Raw genomic sequence first — 18,628 nt, 5'->3', positions numbered from 1 at the left:
TGACAGCAGTGAATGGCCGACGTAAGAGTCCTTGGTGACAGATTTCCATGGTAACGGCACACCTGAAGATGAAATTTAGGATGCAAAGGCCGTGGTTGGAAGGTAAAAGAGAAATATGCGGTGAAAGGTTCTAAAAGAAAATGACACTGACTGCTGCAAATAAGATTCTGCATCTGTTTGAGTAGGGTTGCCATGGCAATGACAAAAATACCAAATACCAATCGAAATCTTATAAAACCATACACAATGATCATGTAAGGTCATTATTTCAGCAGCAGTCACAATTATTTTATGCAGAAAAGCACAAGATGTTCAAAATGTCACTATGCTGATGACACACCAGAAAACATGTCCGTGCGGAGCAGGTGACCCAGTCTGTGATAGCTGCCGGGATGGATGAAGGCTGATCCCGCATCTGTGTAGTGAGGTAGTACCAGTGGGTGCACCTCAGGTTTTTTTACTGACCTCATCTAGAATCCACAATCAAGGCAACATGGACACATTTATATCCATTCAAAAACCACAACCCACATTAAAAAAATATATATATTCTCCTACTCACCTTGTTTTCTTCAATCCGCCACCCTGTGAGGTGATAGTAAACCACACGAGAGGCTAAGCGGAGAAAAAGGTGTTATGTTTCCTATGAATGTCACACACACTTGACACCTGAGAACATTACATCAAGTTTCACCTTTGGACTGAAACAACAGTGTTAAAAAAAAAAAAAAAAAATCTTCCGAATTATCGCAACAATACACTTTTGAAAACACAACTGTAAAATAAATTATACACACTAAGAAAAACACCACCTGTACTTCTTAACTTTTGTTCTTTTATTCAATTTTATTTCACAATACAATTCGCTGTGTTCTTTATTATAATACCACACACAAATGTCAACTGGCTAAAACAATATAAAACATAACTTTCACAATTTGTCTTTATTTATAGTATATACACACACTCACTTATCTCTTGGCAAAAACTCTCAGGCCTTTAGCTTGTTCCCAAATGTGCGTCGAGATCATTTGCGGAGGAATTAACACTGGTTGAATAAAGCAAAGTGACCTGTTTTCTAATGCATCCTTCGTCATCGTGGCAAGGCGGAGGTCTGCTTCCTTTTTACGAGCAACTGTTTAGTTTACAACCAATATACAAGTGTTGGGTTGTTTTTTTTTACATGCCATCTATGAAACGGCGTAATAGTACAGAAATTGTTGGAGTGGTCCTTCAGGGTCTATCAAGTTAGACAAAATTTGCAGATTTATGTGGGCGCAAACTTCTTGGCCTGGGCCCTCACACGCTTCTCGTAGTCCATCCGGTTCTGACTAGAATGGGGGGGAAAAAATACAAGAATGCGTTTTAATCCCTAAAGATTATTAGGCGGGTTATTATAAAGTATTGAGCCTTTTTTTTCCTTTTGTTGTATAGTTGACATAAGCTTTATTCTGACGGGCAGTCTTTATATATCAAACTTTAAATACACAGCTAAGCCTCAAGTCATTATTATCCAATCTTTGCAATGTAATGCTGCTTGATTATGACATGTTAACAAGAACATTCACAATGATTGGGTTTCTTAAAATGATCAGATAAGACTGCTTTTGAAATGGATAAAAAAATGATTAATGAAGATGGCATACAGTATTTTTTTCATTAGATTTGATTTACTACAAATGTGGCCAATATATAAATAATTGTGAATATAACTGTGTACCACGGCACTTGGTGGAATCCGTCTACCTTGAAAGTCATGATTTTCAGGCCCGAAAATGGCAGGTTTTCCACCAAGAAAATTGAATATGGATTTAATTACAATGAAAAAAACAAAAACAAAAAAAGCTATCAATTCACCACTCATTGGGTGCATACCAGTAAATTGTGTAAGCCTCTGCTTGTGCTGGATCTTGAATGTTGGGCTCATTCAATAACTCCTGGATTCCCAACAGGATCTGAAAACACACCAGGTAGTTAGTGAAAGTCCAGAACTTTTAGTTATATGCACCACAGCCTTGTATTAGTTTGAGAGATGTGAGTTTGCTCACTTTCAAAAATAATTTACCCTAATTCCCCAAATATAAGATGGACGCACCCTTGAATTTGTGGTCAAATTCTGGTCTATTTTATGTTATATGCATCTCATCTTCCTAAACGCTTCATATTTTTTGGTGTTCATATCCGTAAGTTATATATTAGTTACGGGTGAAGTGTATTTCAAATTTCCCATTTGTGAGCAGTCAGTGAATGCAGCGCCAGTGTACAGTGAAGGCACTGGAAGCAGTTGTTTATCTTTCTCCCGGCAATGCAGCTTGAGTTCATTTTTCATAAATACCGGAAGTTGTGGAGCGTCCGTGTTCCACCAAGTTTATGATTGTGTGTATATGACAAAAGAACGCAAATACTGAGTCAAATGGAATACATTTCCATGTTTTATAACCAGTGTACTCTTAATTAAATCAAAGAGACATTGTAACCTTTACAAGATCCTCTCTGTTTTAGTAATATTCCTGTGCTTGAACAAGCATGGACTCTGACAGTGGTACACGAGTTGTTAGCGGCAACGGGCACTTGCTGCTTACAGCTAACTGACATCCGCCCTCTAGCTTGTCCCGTTACGGCAACTATTATAGGAAAGAATACGGCCGATATAATAATGCGTGTATAAAATGTGTCATATTTGGAGGATCATAGTAGTTTTCTAGTTTTCAATTGAAACACACTGCATACCCCGACATGCAAAAACTGCTAAACCGTGCAAAAATAATGAGTAAGAGAACCTGTTTGATGGTGATGGCAGGCCTCCAATCTTTGTCCTCCTCCAGAATAGACAGACAAACGGTGCCAGATGGGTAGACATTTGGATGGAATATTGGTGGCTCAAATTTGCCTGAGGAGTGGAGGAAAAAGACACATTTAAGCAATATTACAGAATATCATTGAACTTCTTTGGATGTAATGTCGACACAAATGTTTTAAGATATTTGACCTTGTAGTGTAGATTGTCAAAAAGCATCTTAAGTTTACAATGTGTGTGGTGTCAGAGGGACTTACATTTTGGTGGCGAGGAGGGATAGTCATCCTTGAAGAGCATCCTGAGTTTATACAGTCCTCCTTCCCACAAGGTCTAATAATAAAGAATAATAGCTACTTTAATCCAAAGCACAGTCATATCAAATTACATTAAATAATGTTTCACAGGTTCTAGGTCACACTTTTGGGCTTTTTTTTTCCCTTCGCAAAAAAAGGGCATTCGAAGAGGGTGTTTGTGGACTTTGTAAAGCTGTTGAAACTCATCCCTTGCCCAAAACAAAACACTGAAAGTAACATTATTTCTTTCATATAAACTCCACACTCTTTTTTTGTTGTTGTTGTTTTTTTTTTTTTTAACATTTTGCCAAGTGCTGCAGTAAAGTACTAAAATTGACCTTACATACTTTGAGCTTTGTGGCAAACGGTTAAAATGAAAAAAGGACCAGTGCCAATGTGAACACACATCATTGAGGCTTAAGTAAGCAAACGTACGCCTTTCTTTCCAGGAATGGCACATTCCCAATTCATCAGATTCATGGTTCCATCTGGATTTTTGGTAGGGACAGCAACAAAACCCTGTAACAAGCAAAACCTTTGAGTGCTTTCTGAAGTAGTGAAAGTAGTGGGGATACATGAGAATAATAAAAGGAACTACTTACAAACGGGTGGTCTTTTCTCCAGGCTTTGCGCTCCTGGGACAGTCTGCTAAGCGCAATGCCTGACATTGATGCTCATTAATTCCTCCCTATGGGAATATTGTAAATATTTTAAGTAATATAAGACAAATCCAAATCGAGTTTTTTTTAAGGCGTTCATAACATAACACGAGTAGACGCGAATCGTCTTACACGTTATTTTAAGATGATCCATAATTCTTGCTTTACCGTATAGACTCGTACATACCTCCTTACAGTTTAAGTATAAAATGAAGTGAATCTTCGAACGATCCCACCACCTATTTGTCGGAAAACTTTCAAAAATAAATAAAGTGTGTTGCGTCTCAGCGGCGTTAGCGCGACCAAAGAAAACACACCCTTCGTCGGGTGAAAACACAACAAATGGGCCGCTAGGAATGTAAATGACCAAACCGATGTAAGGACAGTTTGTTCAACATTACCCTAGCAAACTAAAACGAGGACGGCGATGCTATTTTATAAGAGTTTTCTTAAAATGTGCAAAAAGTGTACGTAACCCCGTCTCTGCGACTAGCATACAGCTAAAGAGGACCCCAATTTGTTTTTTATCGGAGGACCTTCAGGCAGTTTTATGGACAGCTCAGGGACTTTTGCCGAGTCCGGCAGCCATCTTTGTTGTGGCAAATGATTTGTCAAATAACTCATTAATACACACATTCATTTTTACACACAATAGATTTTGATTCAAATGCTGTACATGCATTTTCCCGACTCTTGCCTTTGTCTTGCATAATGGAATCGGCAGTGTGTGTGTGTGTGTGTGTGTGTGTGTGTGTGTGTGTGTGTATATATATATATATATATATATATATATATATATATATATATATATATATATATATATATATATATATATATATATATATATATATATATATATATATATATATGTATATATATATATATATATATATATGGGTCTTCTTCCTCACCTCCACAGCCGTGTTGTTAATGAAAAGTAACGAGAGGCAGTCGTTCTTTGATTTAATCCAGATTCAGGTTCAGACTACAGTTTTAAGTATATGTAAGATAATATCTGTTGTTTTAGCCACGGAAATGTGTTTCAGCAAAACTGTGGTAACACGTTTTGATTATTTTCTTTGATGAACTTGCCATTGTTTGATGCATTTAACAACATCACAGAGTTCTCTTAATTAGGACCATGCGTGGAGAATATATTGCATCTACATATGTGTCACATCATTCGTGTTACTGCTATTTCACTGAGGTCATGTGGGGACACTGAATGGTCGATAAGCGCGCTGTCTGCATAAGTCTGATTAAGACATGTTATGTTCTAAACGACGTCTCGAGATAGGGGTGGAATGTACATGTTCAATGGTGTGTTTTTTAACAACAATCTGGGGCCAGGAAGATTTTTTTTAACCCTGCAGTGGACAACTAGGGTTGCCGTTTGATTTGTGAAGCAAAAACATTCCAAGTGGGTCGAGAATGGGATCATAAATCTGCAGTAATGAGAAGTTTGATCTTTTTTTGAAGTTTCATCTAAAATTTGCAGATCTTAGTTTCATGGAGGAGAAAACAACAGAAATTGAAAAGCTCAGTATTTCAGATTTTATTGAATTGTGTTGCTACACTGTACGTTATTTGCATTCCTGCAGGCTCTACCACAAAACAAGCTGAATATTTACTTTTCTAAACCAGTTATTGAATAATGAGAACAAATTGGCATGGCAAGTTAAATGGAACTGTACGAGAAAACTGAAACAATAAAACATTTAATGGATGATGTTTAAAAAGACTACTTGTCTTACCTAAAAGGAAAACCACAAACGATTGTTTTATTGACCGTAAACACAAAATGTATTCCTCATTGAGGTATTGCAGCCCACTGCATTTTTCTGTAAACTATTGGAATGTTCAAGTTGAGTAAGAAGTTGCTCGAATATCAAGTTGATTGCGCATCGATTACATTATAAACTGCGACCAACACTAAAGCTATTTAAAAGCACAAATGTTTAACTTGCTTTCAACGTGCGCTGCGTCACATTTTCTTTCCCTCTCCCTCAGAGATGATGTTCTCAGGAGATGCTTTATCAAACCACTCAGACCAGGAGCCATCATAAAGACACACGCCTGGGTATCCCAGCATCTGAGCAACCAAGATGGCAAAGCACGCAGTCACGCCGCAGGAGCAGGTGGCCCACATCGGCTGGTCCAATTTCAACCCGACTTCCCTGAATCGTTTGGATAGGTCCTCCTCGTTGGCCAGGAACTTTCCAGAGAATTCCAGGAAGGAAGTAAATGGCAAATTGACCGCGCCTGGGAAGTGACCAGGTAGCGTGCCTGTTGTAGAATAATAAGAAAATAAAGAATTAAGCAAGGCAAGTTTATTTATATTACACAACTCATACATAGGGGTAATTGCGTAGTATTTTACGGTAAAACAAAAAGCATCATTACACTAATGACGTCATGTGTGTCTTTGCATAGTTCACTTTTTTGGTTTTCTGCGATATACGGTTTTCATTATTAATAGGTAATCAACTATCATAGACTTGATTAGTTCATCTTACAGATCAATTGTATAATGTTTATTAAATAAATAATTGATTTTATTCTAATCCCAGGAATGGCTGCAGGTAACAGGATTGCAAATTTGCACTAATGTTAGCTTTCTCTCCTGCGTCTGTTTAGCCAACTGTTATTGCTAACCAAGAGGACAAACTTACTTATGTAAATAAGAAAGAAAAAAAAATCAACTTTTTCATTCAATTTGGTCATTACAGCGTGTGGAACAGGAGAAAATGTAATTTAAGGGGTACCCCAAACTTATGTGACAAGTATTTTTAAGCTTTTTTTTTTTTTTTGGTCCCTTTTGTATGTGGATTTTTTCCAGCTTGTTGGGTGGGACGTATTATTATGGAAATTCTGTAATGAGCCAAAAGAACATTTGCAGAAATCCTGCTTACCCTCCATGGGCTCCGGTTCAATCCCTCTGTACCTGCCCGCTGGCCTGGTGTCAACCACTTGTATCTTCTTGGTGCTGATGTTCTCCAGCACGTCCTCATAACCTTTGACCCACGCGGGATTCGGGGTCACCTTGAAGTCTTTACGCTCCGACTTCACTTGTTCCGACGTCACCGGACGCCCTTCGGCCAGCCAATTCTTCATACCCCCGTCCAGCACCGACACGTTGCTGTGGCCGAACTGTCGGAACAGCCACCAGACTCGGGGGGCGGTGTACAAGCCGAACTCGTGCCCATCGTAAACCACCACATGCGTGTCGTTGCCGATGCCCAGATCGCCCACGTAGCGTGCAAAGTGGCTGCTCGCGGGCAGCGTGTGGCAGTATGGCGACCTCTGGTCCCTGCACTCATCTAAGTCGAAGAATGTGGAACCCGGTATGTGCCTCTCGGCGAACTCCGCTTTTGGGTTCCGTTTAGTTACCGGGAGGTACCATGACGAATCAAGGATCCGAATCTTGGAGCCTACGTGTCCGTTTCTGATGGCGTCCGCTAGCCATTGGGCCGAGACCACTGCGCGAGCCTGTGCTGCCATTTCGATGTGGATTCTGTGGAAGTTTGGGTTTCCTAACTCATGTGTGTGTGTGGAGAGAGGGGGGGCGTGTCGATTTTTTGTTTTTTTCTAAAAGTACGTAAACAAGTTGCCATTTCGTGACAACTGAACTGACAAGTGCATTTATAATTCGTGGACATTGTAACAATATGTCCAGGTTAAACAACTGCGCTTAAAAATAAGAAGATGCAAAAAGCATACTATAAAAACCTATTTAGCTAAAAAGGTATTAAAGTTTAAAAAACGACTTAAGAAGGTATTGCACATTGAAGTAACAAATAAAATAAACGAATGCATTTTTCCATTTCGGTCATATCAGTATTAAATGTGAAATTCAGCACAATGTTGAACTGAATATGAAAAACGTATTATACTACGTAAAAATGTTCACAACTACATTTCAAAAATCCTTTGAAGAGGCTGCACGCTTAACCAAAAGCTTCTTTTGAGTACATTTGATTTAATTTAAGCTCCAAATAACCGGTTTAAGAAAGTGGACGTATGGATGGTCTCCAGTTGAATATTTTTTGCCCTTTGGTGCACAAGGGGGAGCCAAAACACTGTCGTCCCAGGCATAGAACTTCACTAAACGGATTACAAACAGCTAATTCAAGTGATTACATACATCTTGACATCAAAGACAACTTCACAAGTCATGTCAAAATAATATTAGGATTGCGTGCGTTATTACTATTTCTACATTTATAGGACACATAAGCACTTAAGACCACTTCCAAAAATGTATAAGCTCATCTTGCATTGCCCTTAAAATAAATGGCTTACAGATGTCTGGTTTTTGAGAGGGAAAAAAAAAAAAAGCACCAGATGTTTTGAAACACAAAAGCAGCCGCATTTAAAAAGATCAAAGTAATTCAAAGCACAATAAGAATTTTTCTGGCAACCAACAACAGTATTACATGTGCAAACCAGATAAATTCCTACAGATTTAAGGTGTTTTGATATTGTGAACATATTCTGTGAACAAACAGGGATATAAGAAATCGAGGGAGGAAAGTTATATTGCCTCAAATGTTAATCATGCATATCTCTTTTATTGACAACACAGAAGAAACAGGAGCACACATTGCCTTTCAAGTTGTCTTTAATAACATAAATGGGTGTACAATCTGCATTCAATTGATTCTGCTGCAAACTCTACACACTGACAAGTTGATTATTTACTTTTCTGGTTAATCAATAATTTGACCGACCTATGATCATGTCAACATTTAAATGGAATCAGAAAACTAAAGGAATGCAGCATTTACAAAAGATCCCCATTTTAATCAAAAAGTGCACTTAGTTTCTGAACCCCCTGACACAGCCACCATAAAAATACATGAGCACATTGCTTTATAAACTGAAAGTTTTTTGTTTTTTTTTGCAAGCTGAGAAAATAACTTTGCATAGTTGTAACTGTGGTTTATAGCATTTTTGCAGTTGTAACGTTCAATTATTATTGTACTTGAGTAACATGTTAGCTGTCGTGTTAAAAAGCCCAAACGCAGTTCAAAAGGTGCAAATATTGATTTATCAACTGTTTAATTCACTTTATTTTTCTTTCTGCTACCTAGACAGCTGCTTCACATCTTCTTTCCCTCTCCTTCTGAGATGACATTTTCAGGCGAGGCTCTTTTAAACCACTCAGCCCAGGAGCCGTCGTAAACGCACACCCCGGGGTGCCCCAGCAGGTGAGCGGCCAGAACGACAAGGCACGCCGTCACGCCAGAACCGCAGGAGGCCCATAGCGGCTGGTCCAATTTCACCCCGGCTTCCTTGAACAGCCTGGACAGGTCCTCGTTGGCTAGATACTTCCCAGAGGGTTCCAGGAAGGAAGTGAACGGCATGTTGATCGCTCCGGGGAAATGGCCTGGTAGGGTGCCTGTTCATATTTTGAAAATGTGGAGCAAAGATTGTGAAAATCTAGGTCATGTGCATACATAAAGACAATCCAAATAGTCCACTTGATTAGCCATTTTCAGCAGTAAGACGTTCATACTTTTGGTGTAGTAGTGGTCTCTCATCCAAGAGGTTCAATCCCTGATCATTGTGACCAAATCAAAGTGTCTTGAGCAAGACACCTAACCGACAGTTCCTGCTGATGCTGCGTCATCGGTAGGTAAATCCATTAAGTTGATTTAATTTGATGACTGCATTATTTTTTCTATACAAAACAATTCACTGCTTGTTGCCTGAAAATGACATCACTTGTGCTCAAAGCTTGTGTAATCACCAATCACAGCACAGCTTGTGAACATCACATGACCCACAGGTGAGCCGTGATTGGTCATTACCTGACCCTTGAGCACAGGTCAATGAAAAATGCATTTTTAAATGTATTAACTAATTCACTGCCTCCCAGTAAAAAAATATTTTTGACATCTCTAGCTATCCATGCTAGTTACGGAGTAAAAATTTTCTTCTGTGAAATGGCACTGAAAGTAATGTTTTTTGGATATAATCCTGCGACATATGATGAGAGGTAGAATCATTAATAAAAGACTCCCAGCTCAGTCACAATAAATCTTTCATATCTTGCTGTCAATGAGTTATTGAACAAGATAATTTAATTATCAATTAGGCAAAATATGAACGTTTTACTTCTGAAAATGGCCAAATCAGTGGACTATCCCTTTAACAGATGCACTGCATGTGTTTACAAGCCAGTTTCATGAAACATGAAAAATCCAAGATTTGTTTGCATTATTGAAGTAATCTGATTTATGATTTGCACTAACACAACACAAATTCAAACAATGGCAGAGAATAATTTAACCTGTTTTCTCAATATGCCCAAATTAACTGAAAGGTTTGTTTACTTATTTTGTGTGTCAAACTGAAATGGTCCATTGACTTCAATTACATTTAATTTTGTTCACCCCATATTTCAAACAAATCATGAATACTGATGTTCAGATGTTGGGGGGGGGGGGGGGGGTAAGTAACATTTTGAGGTTGGGTGATAACTGCGCATCCCGATTTACGCACACATTAAAACGACATAAACCGGGCCTGCTCACCCTCTCTGGGCTCAGGTTCGACCCCCCTGTACCTCCCCTCAGACCTCGCGTCCACCACTTGTATCTTCTTGGTATTGATGTTCTCCAGCACGTCCTCATAGGTTTTCACCCACGCAGAGTTCGTGGCAGACACCTTGAAGTCTTTGCGCTCAGGCTTCACTTCTTCTGACGTCACCGGACGCCCTTCGGCCAACCAGTTCTTCATGCCCCCATCCAGCACCGACACCGAATTGTGACCAAACAGTCGGAACATCCACCAGACGCGGGGAGCGCTGTACGAACCGAAGCCGTTGGTGTCGTACACCACCACGTGCGTGTCGTTACCGATGCCCAGATCGCCCACGTAGCGTGCAAAGTGGCTGCTCGTGGGCAACATGTGGTCGTACGGTGAACTCCGGTCACTGCACTCATCTATGTCGAAGAATGAGGAGCCCGGGATGTGCTTCTCGGTGAACTCCGCTTTCGGGTCCCGTTTGGTTATCGGAAGGTACCATGAAGAGTCCAGCACTCGGATCTTGGACCCCGTGAGTCCGTTTCTGATGGCGTCCGCTAGCCATTGGGCTGAGACCACTGCGCGAGCCTGTGCCGCCATGATGACCTGAAAATGCGGTTCTCACGTTGAACAGCAGAGGGAGCTGGAGATTAGGAGGCAGTCAAATAAATTGATATTTACACTGTCCAATTTATTTTATTTCGTATTATCGTTTGACGCAATTCTATAACTACCTTCGTTCATATTTGTTTTAAAATTAAAATTATGGATAAATATGACACTATGCGAACTGTATAAAATGTTTCTAAAACAATCAGGAAAAGCTACCTTGAACTGCAGCACTTTGGCGTTAATCAGAAGCAGAATAATTGTGGTAGGTTGTGTGCAAAACTAGAAAAAACAATGTCTGGGCATTCATATGTGCTGGCGCCATATTGTCACCCTGTTTAACATTAAGCCACCAAGTAACGCAGTGGAACACAATTAAACATTTCTAGAATTGGCCGTATCCAAGAGATATTGTCCACAGGAATCTTTATGTTTGGATTTTATATTATTGTTTAGATTATCATCATCGAGAGTAGGTGGAAAATAGGCTACAAAACAATTATTAGATTCGCTTACTTAAAAGTGTACACTTTAGAATGCATTTTTTTAGATAAGGCTGGCATAATCTTTCAGAGTAAATTATGAATATTATGAATGGTTAGTCATTACCTGGGTAACTGTGATGTCCTTTTCAGTGGACAGTGAAAGTAAAGTGATTATAATACATCCTCATTGGTTTTCAACACTTCTGTTTTGTATTAACGTGATATATATCATTACTTAAACTTATACAGTGGGAAAATACAAGAAAAGGAAATGAGAGCTATGTGAGCTGGGGAGGAGGGACACAAAAATGTAAATTGCTTAATAAGAGTCACTGCATTTCTATTAGAGACAAACCCAAAATTTCTCCTGTTGCCTGTCCCTCTATCATTCCGACTGGCCAGACCTAGGAGAAATTTCGACTATTAGGTGAGTATATCTTCACTTTGGATTGACTATTTTGTGTGTTCATGTGTTTCTAATTGTGCTATTTTTGTACTAAAAAGAAAATTCCGAATTTGAAAGATTTTTTGGTCATATAAAGGCAAAATGTTTTTTCCACAATATTTTATTTTCATTTTATATGAGTAATATGTTACTAGAATGCAACATACATTTTTGCCTTAGTCCGTCAGTCAGCATGTAACCCACATAATAAGGTATGAGATTTTCTTGAGTCTTTCTTGCTCCAACTGGTAAAAATAATGAACTGAGATGGCAAAATGTTTGTTTTTCATTTAGTTGCATAAAAATGCTAATAGTAGCACAGCAATTGCAATAATTGTGCACAAAGATATTCTGTCTTAATCACAAAAAGTCTCAAAGGGCAGTCATAGAAAAAATATATATTATTAAAGTATTCATGTTTGATGATTTAAGAACATTTTTGAATGTCTGATCGCATTTTAATTGTTCTACAGTCAGACCAATCCTCCAAAATACAACACCAAATAATTGCTTACAAGAGGATGTGTTATTTATCTATTGATTTATTTTAATACGCTTGCGAAATGGTGGCTTCAAGGAGAAGGATCATCCATTTTATGTTTCAATTTATGTTTTAAAAAAAAACATTCTGTCAGTCTATCTGACTTAGATGTTGAGGAGGTGTACACTCCAGACTACTCATTTATACTGTCAAATATATGACCAAAAACTGTCAAGACAGCTTAACCAAACGCACCCAGCAAATGTTTTGGACTGTGGGAGTTGATCACATCTGCTTCTGGTGATCTAGTTATCGAGCTATTGGAGTCACAAGACAAGTATCCTCGCTGTCCGCATGTCCCAAGAAATCCATATAGCCGGCATTGTGTGATTTATTTGAACTCATTTGGACTAATCTGGATAAACTCAATTAATAAACAGCAGCAACAAAACGTTTAACAGCCAGCACGTGTGTCGGTATGTACTCTATTAGACAGTATCTTACTCTATACTTCTCCCCCCAGCATCCTAAATTTCCAACAGGATGGCCCTTCTCGACTACCCTGTTCCAGAGATTGATGTGACCCTGCAGGAAATTTCCCGCGTCCTACAGCTGACTCTAAGTCCTGATCGTTACGTTGACTTCAAAAGCACCCTGGAAAAACAGAGACCACTTCTTGAAGAAGCCCACCGAAAATTAGCATCCAGCGCCACGGGCCGAGAGAATTGGGTGACGGAGCAGTTCAAGACAAGTCTTTTATCCTGTGCGGATCCTCTGTCAACCGCCACGGCGCTTCCAATTGTTCTTCTACCAACCAAAGTGAAGGGATTCGACCAGTTAACAAGAGCAGCTGCTCTGCTTTGGGCAGCAGCAAAGTTGTACAGCGAGCCGAACATGCTGGATAGTGATGTGCCAATGGAACGAACCCAGCAATCTGAGGTTTTTGCTGCCACGCGAATTCCTGGCAAGAGTCGCGACGAAATTAAAGTAAGTGAAAATCTACGTCAGAAATGTATATTTTTACTTCCAAAATCATGCTACGTTTTTTTCCGCTCCTTAGGTATACCCGGACAGCACCCATGCCATTATCACTTGTGTTGGAGGAGCATTTCCCGTTGAGGTACTACAGCGTTCCAGCTCTGATGGGCCATTATCTGCTCGATCCTTCACTGATATCTACAACCAGCTGACCAAGGTGGCGAACCAGCCCAGCATTGAAAATCAGAACGACCCCTTGCCCATTTGTAGACTTTCTGCTTTGGAACGCAAGTCATGGGCTACCATCAGGGAAGAGATATTGGAGAAAGGAGGCGTCACTGCAGCATCACTTGAACAAATGGAGAGTGCTGTTCTGACTTTAAGTCTGGAGGACTTCAGTGCACCCTCTGAGTTGGCGGACATCCTCAACGCAGTGAGGCTGGGAGGAGAAGGAGATGCTCCTTGTCTAAGATACTATGACAAAGTAGGATTGCTTGCACAACCCTTTTCTCCACTTTTTATTTTCATTGCAGTCTTGTGTACAGATTGCAGATATCAATAATGCAATGGTTGGAGGCAAAAATAATATTCCAAATTAGACCTCTGTAGCCAACATCATAGCCGGTAGGTATTGGTGTACAAAATAAACTGACACAATTTGCGTTTTCTGCAGGTGGTGAACCTGGTGGTGTTCAAGGACTGCACAGCCGGGATGCTTTTTGAGCACTGTGCTGTGGATGGGATGGTGGCCGGCCTTGTAACTGAGCGTGTATACCAACTATCAGAGACCATCGATTTAGGCCTAGTCCGTAATAATGCAGATAAAGTGAATGGCTCTTCCACAGTGGATGACGTGCATCCTTTAAACCCAAGATCCCTAACATTTACTTTGCATGCTAAATATAACACCAAGACATGCCCGGGTTTAAAATCCAAAAATCCAGTTCTTACTTTTGATGTTTCTTCTTATCCTGATGTGTTTTCAACTCTAAGAAGCCAAAGAGGCCTCTATGACGCTTGGATTAACTTCTCTTTACAACTTTCCCTGATGCAGACTCTGGGGGAATCTGCCACCACTCACATGCTTGTCACTCCTACTCATATGCGCCACTACAAACACGGCCGCTGTGATCCCACCTACTCGGTCAGCGTGAAGTCTCGTAAGTTGGTCGGTGTCTTGGCGTCAAGTCTTGGGCGAGACAACACAATCCAATGCACAAATGGCCTGTTAAATTTGTTCCATGTTGCATATTTGGAACACAAGTCTCTCATAAAAAACACCAAAATTGGACACGGTGTAGGTCCCCACTTAGCTGTCCTTCGTCGAGCTTTACCAAATGATAATCCTTTGAAGAAGTTTCTGGACCCTTTTGGTTGTCCGTCTGTGTACCTCACCGGTACCGACCTGATGGAGGGTGTGGAGTGTGGAGTTGGAAACGTTTACGCCCAAGATCAGCTCGCTGTAACGTATCTTGGAAAAAAGGACAAGGTTCGAGTTGTGCTTAATGGGAAAGGTAGCTTTGCTTTGGTTCTGGACAAGCTTCAGGAACACCTGAAGGTAAACTTGAAGTTAATGATGCTTTTAGTGCTCAAATACGCGATTGCGTGTCAAATGGGAGCTCTGGAGTGTCTCCTCAAACAAAATCAATCAAAGAACATGAATGGCGAGTTGAATCACCTTCCAGTGTGTGCTGGCAACAATAAAACCACAATTGATTCGACCACAGATATGACTTCAGACTATACTCTGATGATCCATGGCGGTGCTGGAGAGGGAATGATGCTGAACACACAAGTGATAAATGTCATTGAATTTGCTCTGCAAATAGCTTTAAAGCTTGGATCGCAAGTGCTTCAACGTGGTGGCAAAAGTCTGGATGCAGTTCAAAGGTCAGTTGAAGCTCTAGAAGACTGCTTTCTCTTCAATGCGGGAAAAGGCTCGGTATTCAACAGAGAAGGCAAAAATGAAATGGAGGCCACCATAGTAGATGGCAATTTAATGAGGTCTGGAGCTGTTGCCTGTGTTAAAAATGTAAAAAACCCAATCAAAGCGGCTCGCTGTGTTATGGAAAAAAGCTCACATTCACTTATTGTTGGAGACGGTGCTGAGGAATTTCTGCAAGGTTTGGAAGATGAGGCAAAACCTGTGAAGCCTGACTATTTCTACACTGATCTCCGTTCTAGAGAGTTAGCTGCAAAACTCGCTGGTGTAAATCCATCCAAAAACAATCATCCTCAAACAGTTGGAGCAGTGGCGTTGGATTGTCTGCATGGATTAGCAGCTGCATCATCGACAGGTGGGTTAGTGGGCAAATTGAAAGGCCGAGTTGGCGATACGGCGGTCGTTGGCGCAGGAATTTATGCTGATAGCACATTAGCTATTAGCTGCTCCGGAGATGGAGATGTGTTTCTGAGACACACCGTTGCACAAAAAATCGCCAGCCTCTACCACCACAAAGGCTATAGTCTCAGACAGGCTTGTCGAGAAGTGATGACGGACAAACTAAAAGACGTCTGTGCGGGTATCATTGCAGTTGACTCAAAAGGAGATTCTGTTGTTGAAACAAATGCCGGTGTCATGTTCGTGGCCTCAATGATAGGAGGGATATCGAGAGTGGAGGTTCTTCGACCCCTGAAGAATACCTCTAACGTGATCTGGGAAACAGATGAGCTGGTTGCATACCTGAATCCCGACCCTTGGACCCCGGGATCAACTATTTTGACTAGAAAAAATCTTAGTGGGGCCCAGAGCATCTTCCATTTGGCTGAGCCTGATTTTGCGTCTCTGTTACAAGAAGCAAAAATTGTATCAAGTATCCTATGTGGCAAACTTGGAGTACAACGTTGTGCTTTGGTTTTCTACCCCAACCCTAGTACACCAGCCCAAATCAGAGTGCTACCTCTTCATGGTTTAGGGCCAAAATGGCAGCCCCATCTTGCCAGCCAAGAGGAATTTTTCTCCTACAACCCTGGATACTGTACCTCTAAAAGTGGCCCACGTTGGGACGATGAAGCGCTTGACAAGGTTCAAGCCCAGATCAGGAATGGATTACCAACAGCAAATGCACCCTCCAGCTTCGAATTTTTGGGGGCCCGCTCTGATAATAGCCTATTCAGTCGGATTGTACGAGGAGAGGAGCAACAGTGGAGAGTATGGGAAGATAATCACCACGTCGCCTTTCTAACACCTTACCCAAACACTCCCGGAATAACTGTTGTAGTGCCACGCAAACCGCTGCCCAGTGACATCTTGAAACTGGAGGAAACTGACTACAAAGCTCTGATCTTGGCAACTTATAAAGTCGCTCAACTGCTGGAGAAGGGATTGGGAGCGCAATATGTTGCGCTGATCTTTGAGGGCTTTGAGATTAATTATGCTCACGCCAAGTTGATCCCCCTGCTACCTTCCCCGGAAGGCCTCAAGCCTGTCAAACCGCAAGCAGAATTCTTCCTAAAATATCCAGGATATGTATCGTCACTTGATGGTCCAGCCGCTGACCCAGATGACCTCAAAATGCTCCACTCCAAAATCACCAAGTGCCGGCCTTCTAGGTCATGGGAAGATCCTCGGTCTCATTCCATACTCGCTATCGCGAGCCAGTGGTACCGCAACCTGTTTCAGATACAGAACACTCTTTTCCACAGCACAGTAGAATATTTTAGCCAGTCTTGTCAGTACTCGTATGCCCTGACGCCTCTTACCACAGACACAATCTCCTCCCCGATGGGCCTGGGGTCTGATTCAGAGCCAGTTTCTGTTCACCTCTTTGGTCACGACATCTACCTAGCCGATTCCATGCAATTTGTGCTTGAATATTTCCTCCGTTTCCAGGATAACCTGCAAGGGACCTATTACATATCTCCCAGCTTTAGAGGAGAGGATCCCGACTCCACACACTTGAACCAATTCTACCATGTGGAATGTGAACTGTTGGGTGACATGGACTGTGCAATTTCAATAGCAGAGAGATATTTGTCTCATCTCACCAAGTCCATGCTGAAGAAACACTCAGATATAATCCTCAAGACTGCCGGGACTCTCGCACATATCACACTCATGCTGAGTAAATTGGATGCAAAAACCCCACTGCCCCGCGTTTCTCTAGATCAGGCGATTCCAATGATGCCGTCCGCCGATTGTTTGGAGTGGGTACAGGACGGTCAACCGCAATGTGGAAGAAAGCTTACACGGAAAGGAGAGCGGCTTTTGATTGAAAAATATGGCGGCGTTGTTTGGCTGACTGATATGGACCATCTCGCGGTTCCCTTCTACCAAGCCTACGTGGAGGGCAGCGGCCGGGCCAAAGCCAAGGCTGCGGACCTTCTGCTGGGCTTGGGGGAGACTGTAGGTCTTGGTGAACGTCATTCCACCCCCGCCATGGTACAGGAGGCCCTCAGACACCACGCAGTTCCACAGCAACCTTATAAGTGGTACACTGACATGCGTGAGGTCAAGCCGCTTCTTACCAGTGGCTGGGGGATGGGGACAGAGCGATACTTGTGTTGGTTGCTTCAGCACGATGATGTAAGAGATATACAGATTATTCCAAGGCTTAAAGGAAATAAATATATGCCGTGATCATCAGTAGACTAGTCTGATCACCCTTAATTGATTTAAAATAAGTACATAACATGAACTGTAAAGCATAACATGCCTCGGTTATGCAGATTATTGAAATTTCTAGCTGTATTGTGTGATATTTATTTCCAAATGTTTCTGTTTCAATGGCAAGAAGAATATTTTAATCCTTCATTCCTTCTACAGTTGTACACAAATAAACTGTACATGTTTTCTCAAAGTGTTCAGTTATTTAAACGTTTTCATCCGTTGATCATTCTCGCATTTCACATTATTTAACAAGCACTGTGCCAGTGAAAAATGCCTCTCGTAATCGTGCACACTATGTTGCAATGTTAATAAAATATTTAATCACAGCATATGTTGTGTTCTTAATATATATGTAAGGACAATAGTTTTTGTTTTTCATGTGCAAATGATGTGTGTATGTCAATCACATTTTTAACACTCGTCAAATCAGATTTTGGCTGTATATTCATGCAACTTATCTTATAAGTCATTATACCATACTTAGAAGTATTATGTAATAAAGTCCTATTCTCAAATGACTGTTTCTTCTATTAGTACAATATAAAACAATATTGTCACTTTTATTAGTGTTTGCTAACTGTAAGAGCGTTTACTCGAAACTCAATGCAAAAAAATGTAACAGGCTACGGCCCGTACCTCACAAACGAATGTCATTTGTGAGCAAATACGCATTGGAAATATAATTAGATGTGTTGATTGTACTATGCTACATTACTTAATTTTTAAACTGGTGCATTCGTA

At 40.8% G+C, this 18,628-nt stretch overlaps 4 protein-coding genes across 4 annotated transcripts; 1 reads left to right on the top strand and 3 right to left on the bottom strand.

Moving 5' to 3' along the window:
- Positions 1–815: 815 nt before the first annotated feature.
- Positions 816–4,287, bottom strand: LOC148410767 (SUMO-conjugating enzyme UBC9-like). The gene is made up of 7 exons (XM_088437933.1): positions 3,937–4,287; positions 3,693–3,778; positions 3,526–3,609; positions 3,055–3,127; positions 2,781–2,890; positions 1,876–1,955; positions 816–1,331 (listed from the first exon to the last, which is right to left on the bottom strand). The coding sequence occupies exons 2-7, from the start codon at positions 3,756–3,758 to the stop codon at positions 1,268–1,270; spliced, it is 477 nt and encodes a 158-aa protein (XP_088294059.1). The 5' UTR covers positions 3,759–3,778; positions 3,937–4,287; the 3' UTR covers positions 816–1,267.
- Positions 4,288–5,289: 1,002 nt separating this feature from the next.
- LOC148410766 (3-mercaptopyruvate sulfurtransferase-like) lies at positions 5,290–7,291 on the bottom strand. Its single transcript, XM_088437165.1, has 2 exons — positions 6,662–7,291; positions 5,290–6,035 (listed from the first exon to the last, which is right to left on the bottom strand). Exons 1-2 carry the CDS (start codon positions 7,248–7,250, stop codon positions 5,734–5,736), a joined length of 891 nt encoding a protein of 296 aa, XP_088293291.1. The 5' UTR covers positions 7,251–7,291; the 3' UTR covers positions 5,290–5,733.
- A 1,061-nt stretch (positions 7,292–8,352) lies between these two features.
- On the bottom strand, positions 8,353–10,900 carry LOC148410765 (3-mercaptopyruvate sulfurtransferase-like). The gene is made up of 2 exons (XM_088437395.1): positions 10,289–10,900; positions 8,353–9,150 (listed from the first exon to the last, which is right to left on the bottom strand). The coding sequence occupies exons 1-2, from the start codon at positions 10,878–10,880 to the stop codon at positions 8,852–8,854; spliced, it is 891 nt and encodes a 296-aa protein (XP_088293521.1). The 5' UTR covers positions 10,881–10,900; the 3' UTR covers positions 8,353–8,851.
- Positions 10,901–11,462: 562 nt separating this feature from the next.
- Positions 11,463–18,402, top strand: LOC148410764 (uncharacterized). Its single transcript, XM_088437393.1, has 4 exons — positions 11,463–11,801; positions 12,824–13,287; positions 13,361–13,762; positions 13,952–18,402. The coding sequence occupies exons 2-4, from the start codon at positions 12,844–12,846 to the stop codon at positions 17,855–17,857; spliced, it is 4,752 nt and encodes a 1,583-aa protein (XP_088293519.1). The 5' UTR covers positions 11,463–11,801; positions 12,824–12,843; the 3' UTR covers positions 17,858–18,402.
- The last annotated feature ends 226 nt before the right edge of the window (positions 18,403–18,628 follow it).

The sequence above is a fragment of the Hippichthys cyanospilos genome, chromosome 16 (assembly GCF_059441005.1).
Source record: "Hippichthys cyanospilos isolate Australia breed blue-spotted pipefish chromosome 16, RoL_Hcya_1.0, whole genome shotgun sequence".
NCBI classification, from domain to species: domain Eukaryota; kingdom Metazoa; phylum Chordata; class Actinopteri; order Syngnathiformes; family Syngnathidae; genus Hippichthys; species Hippichthys cyanospilos.
Note: the sequence above shows the minus strand (reverse complement) of the source record. Positions and strands in the feature narration are given on the sequence as shown.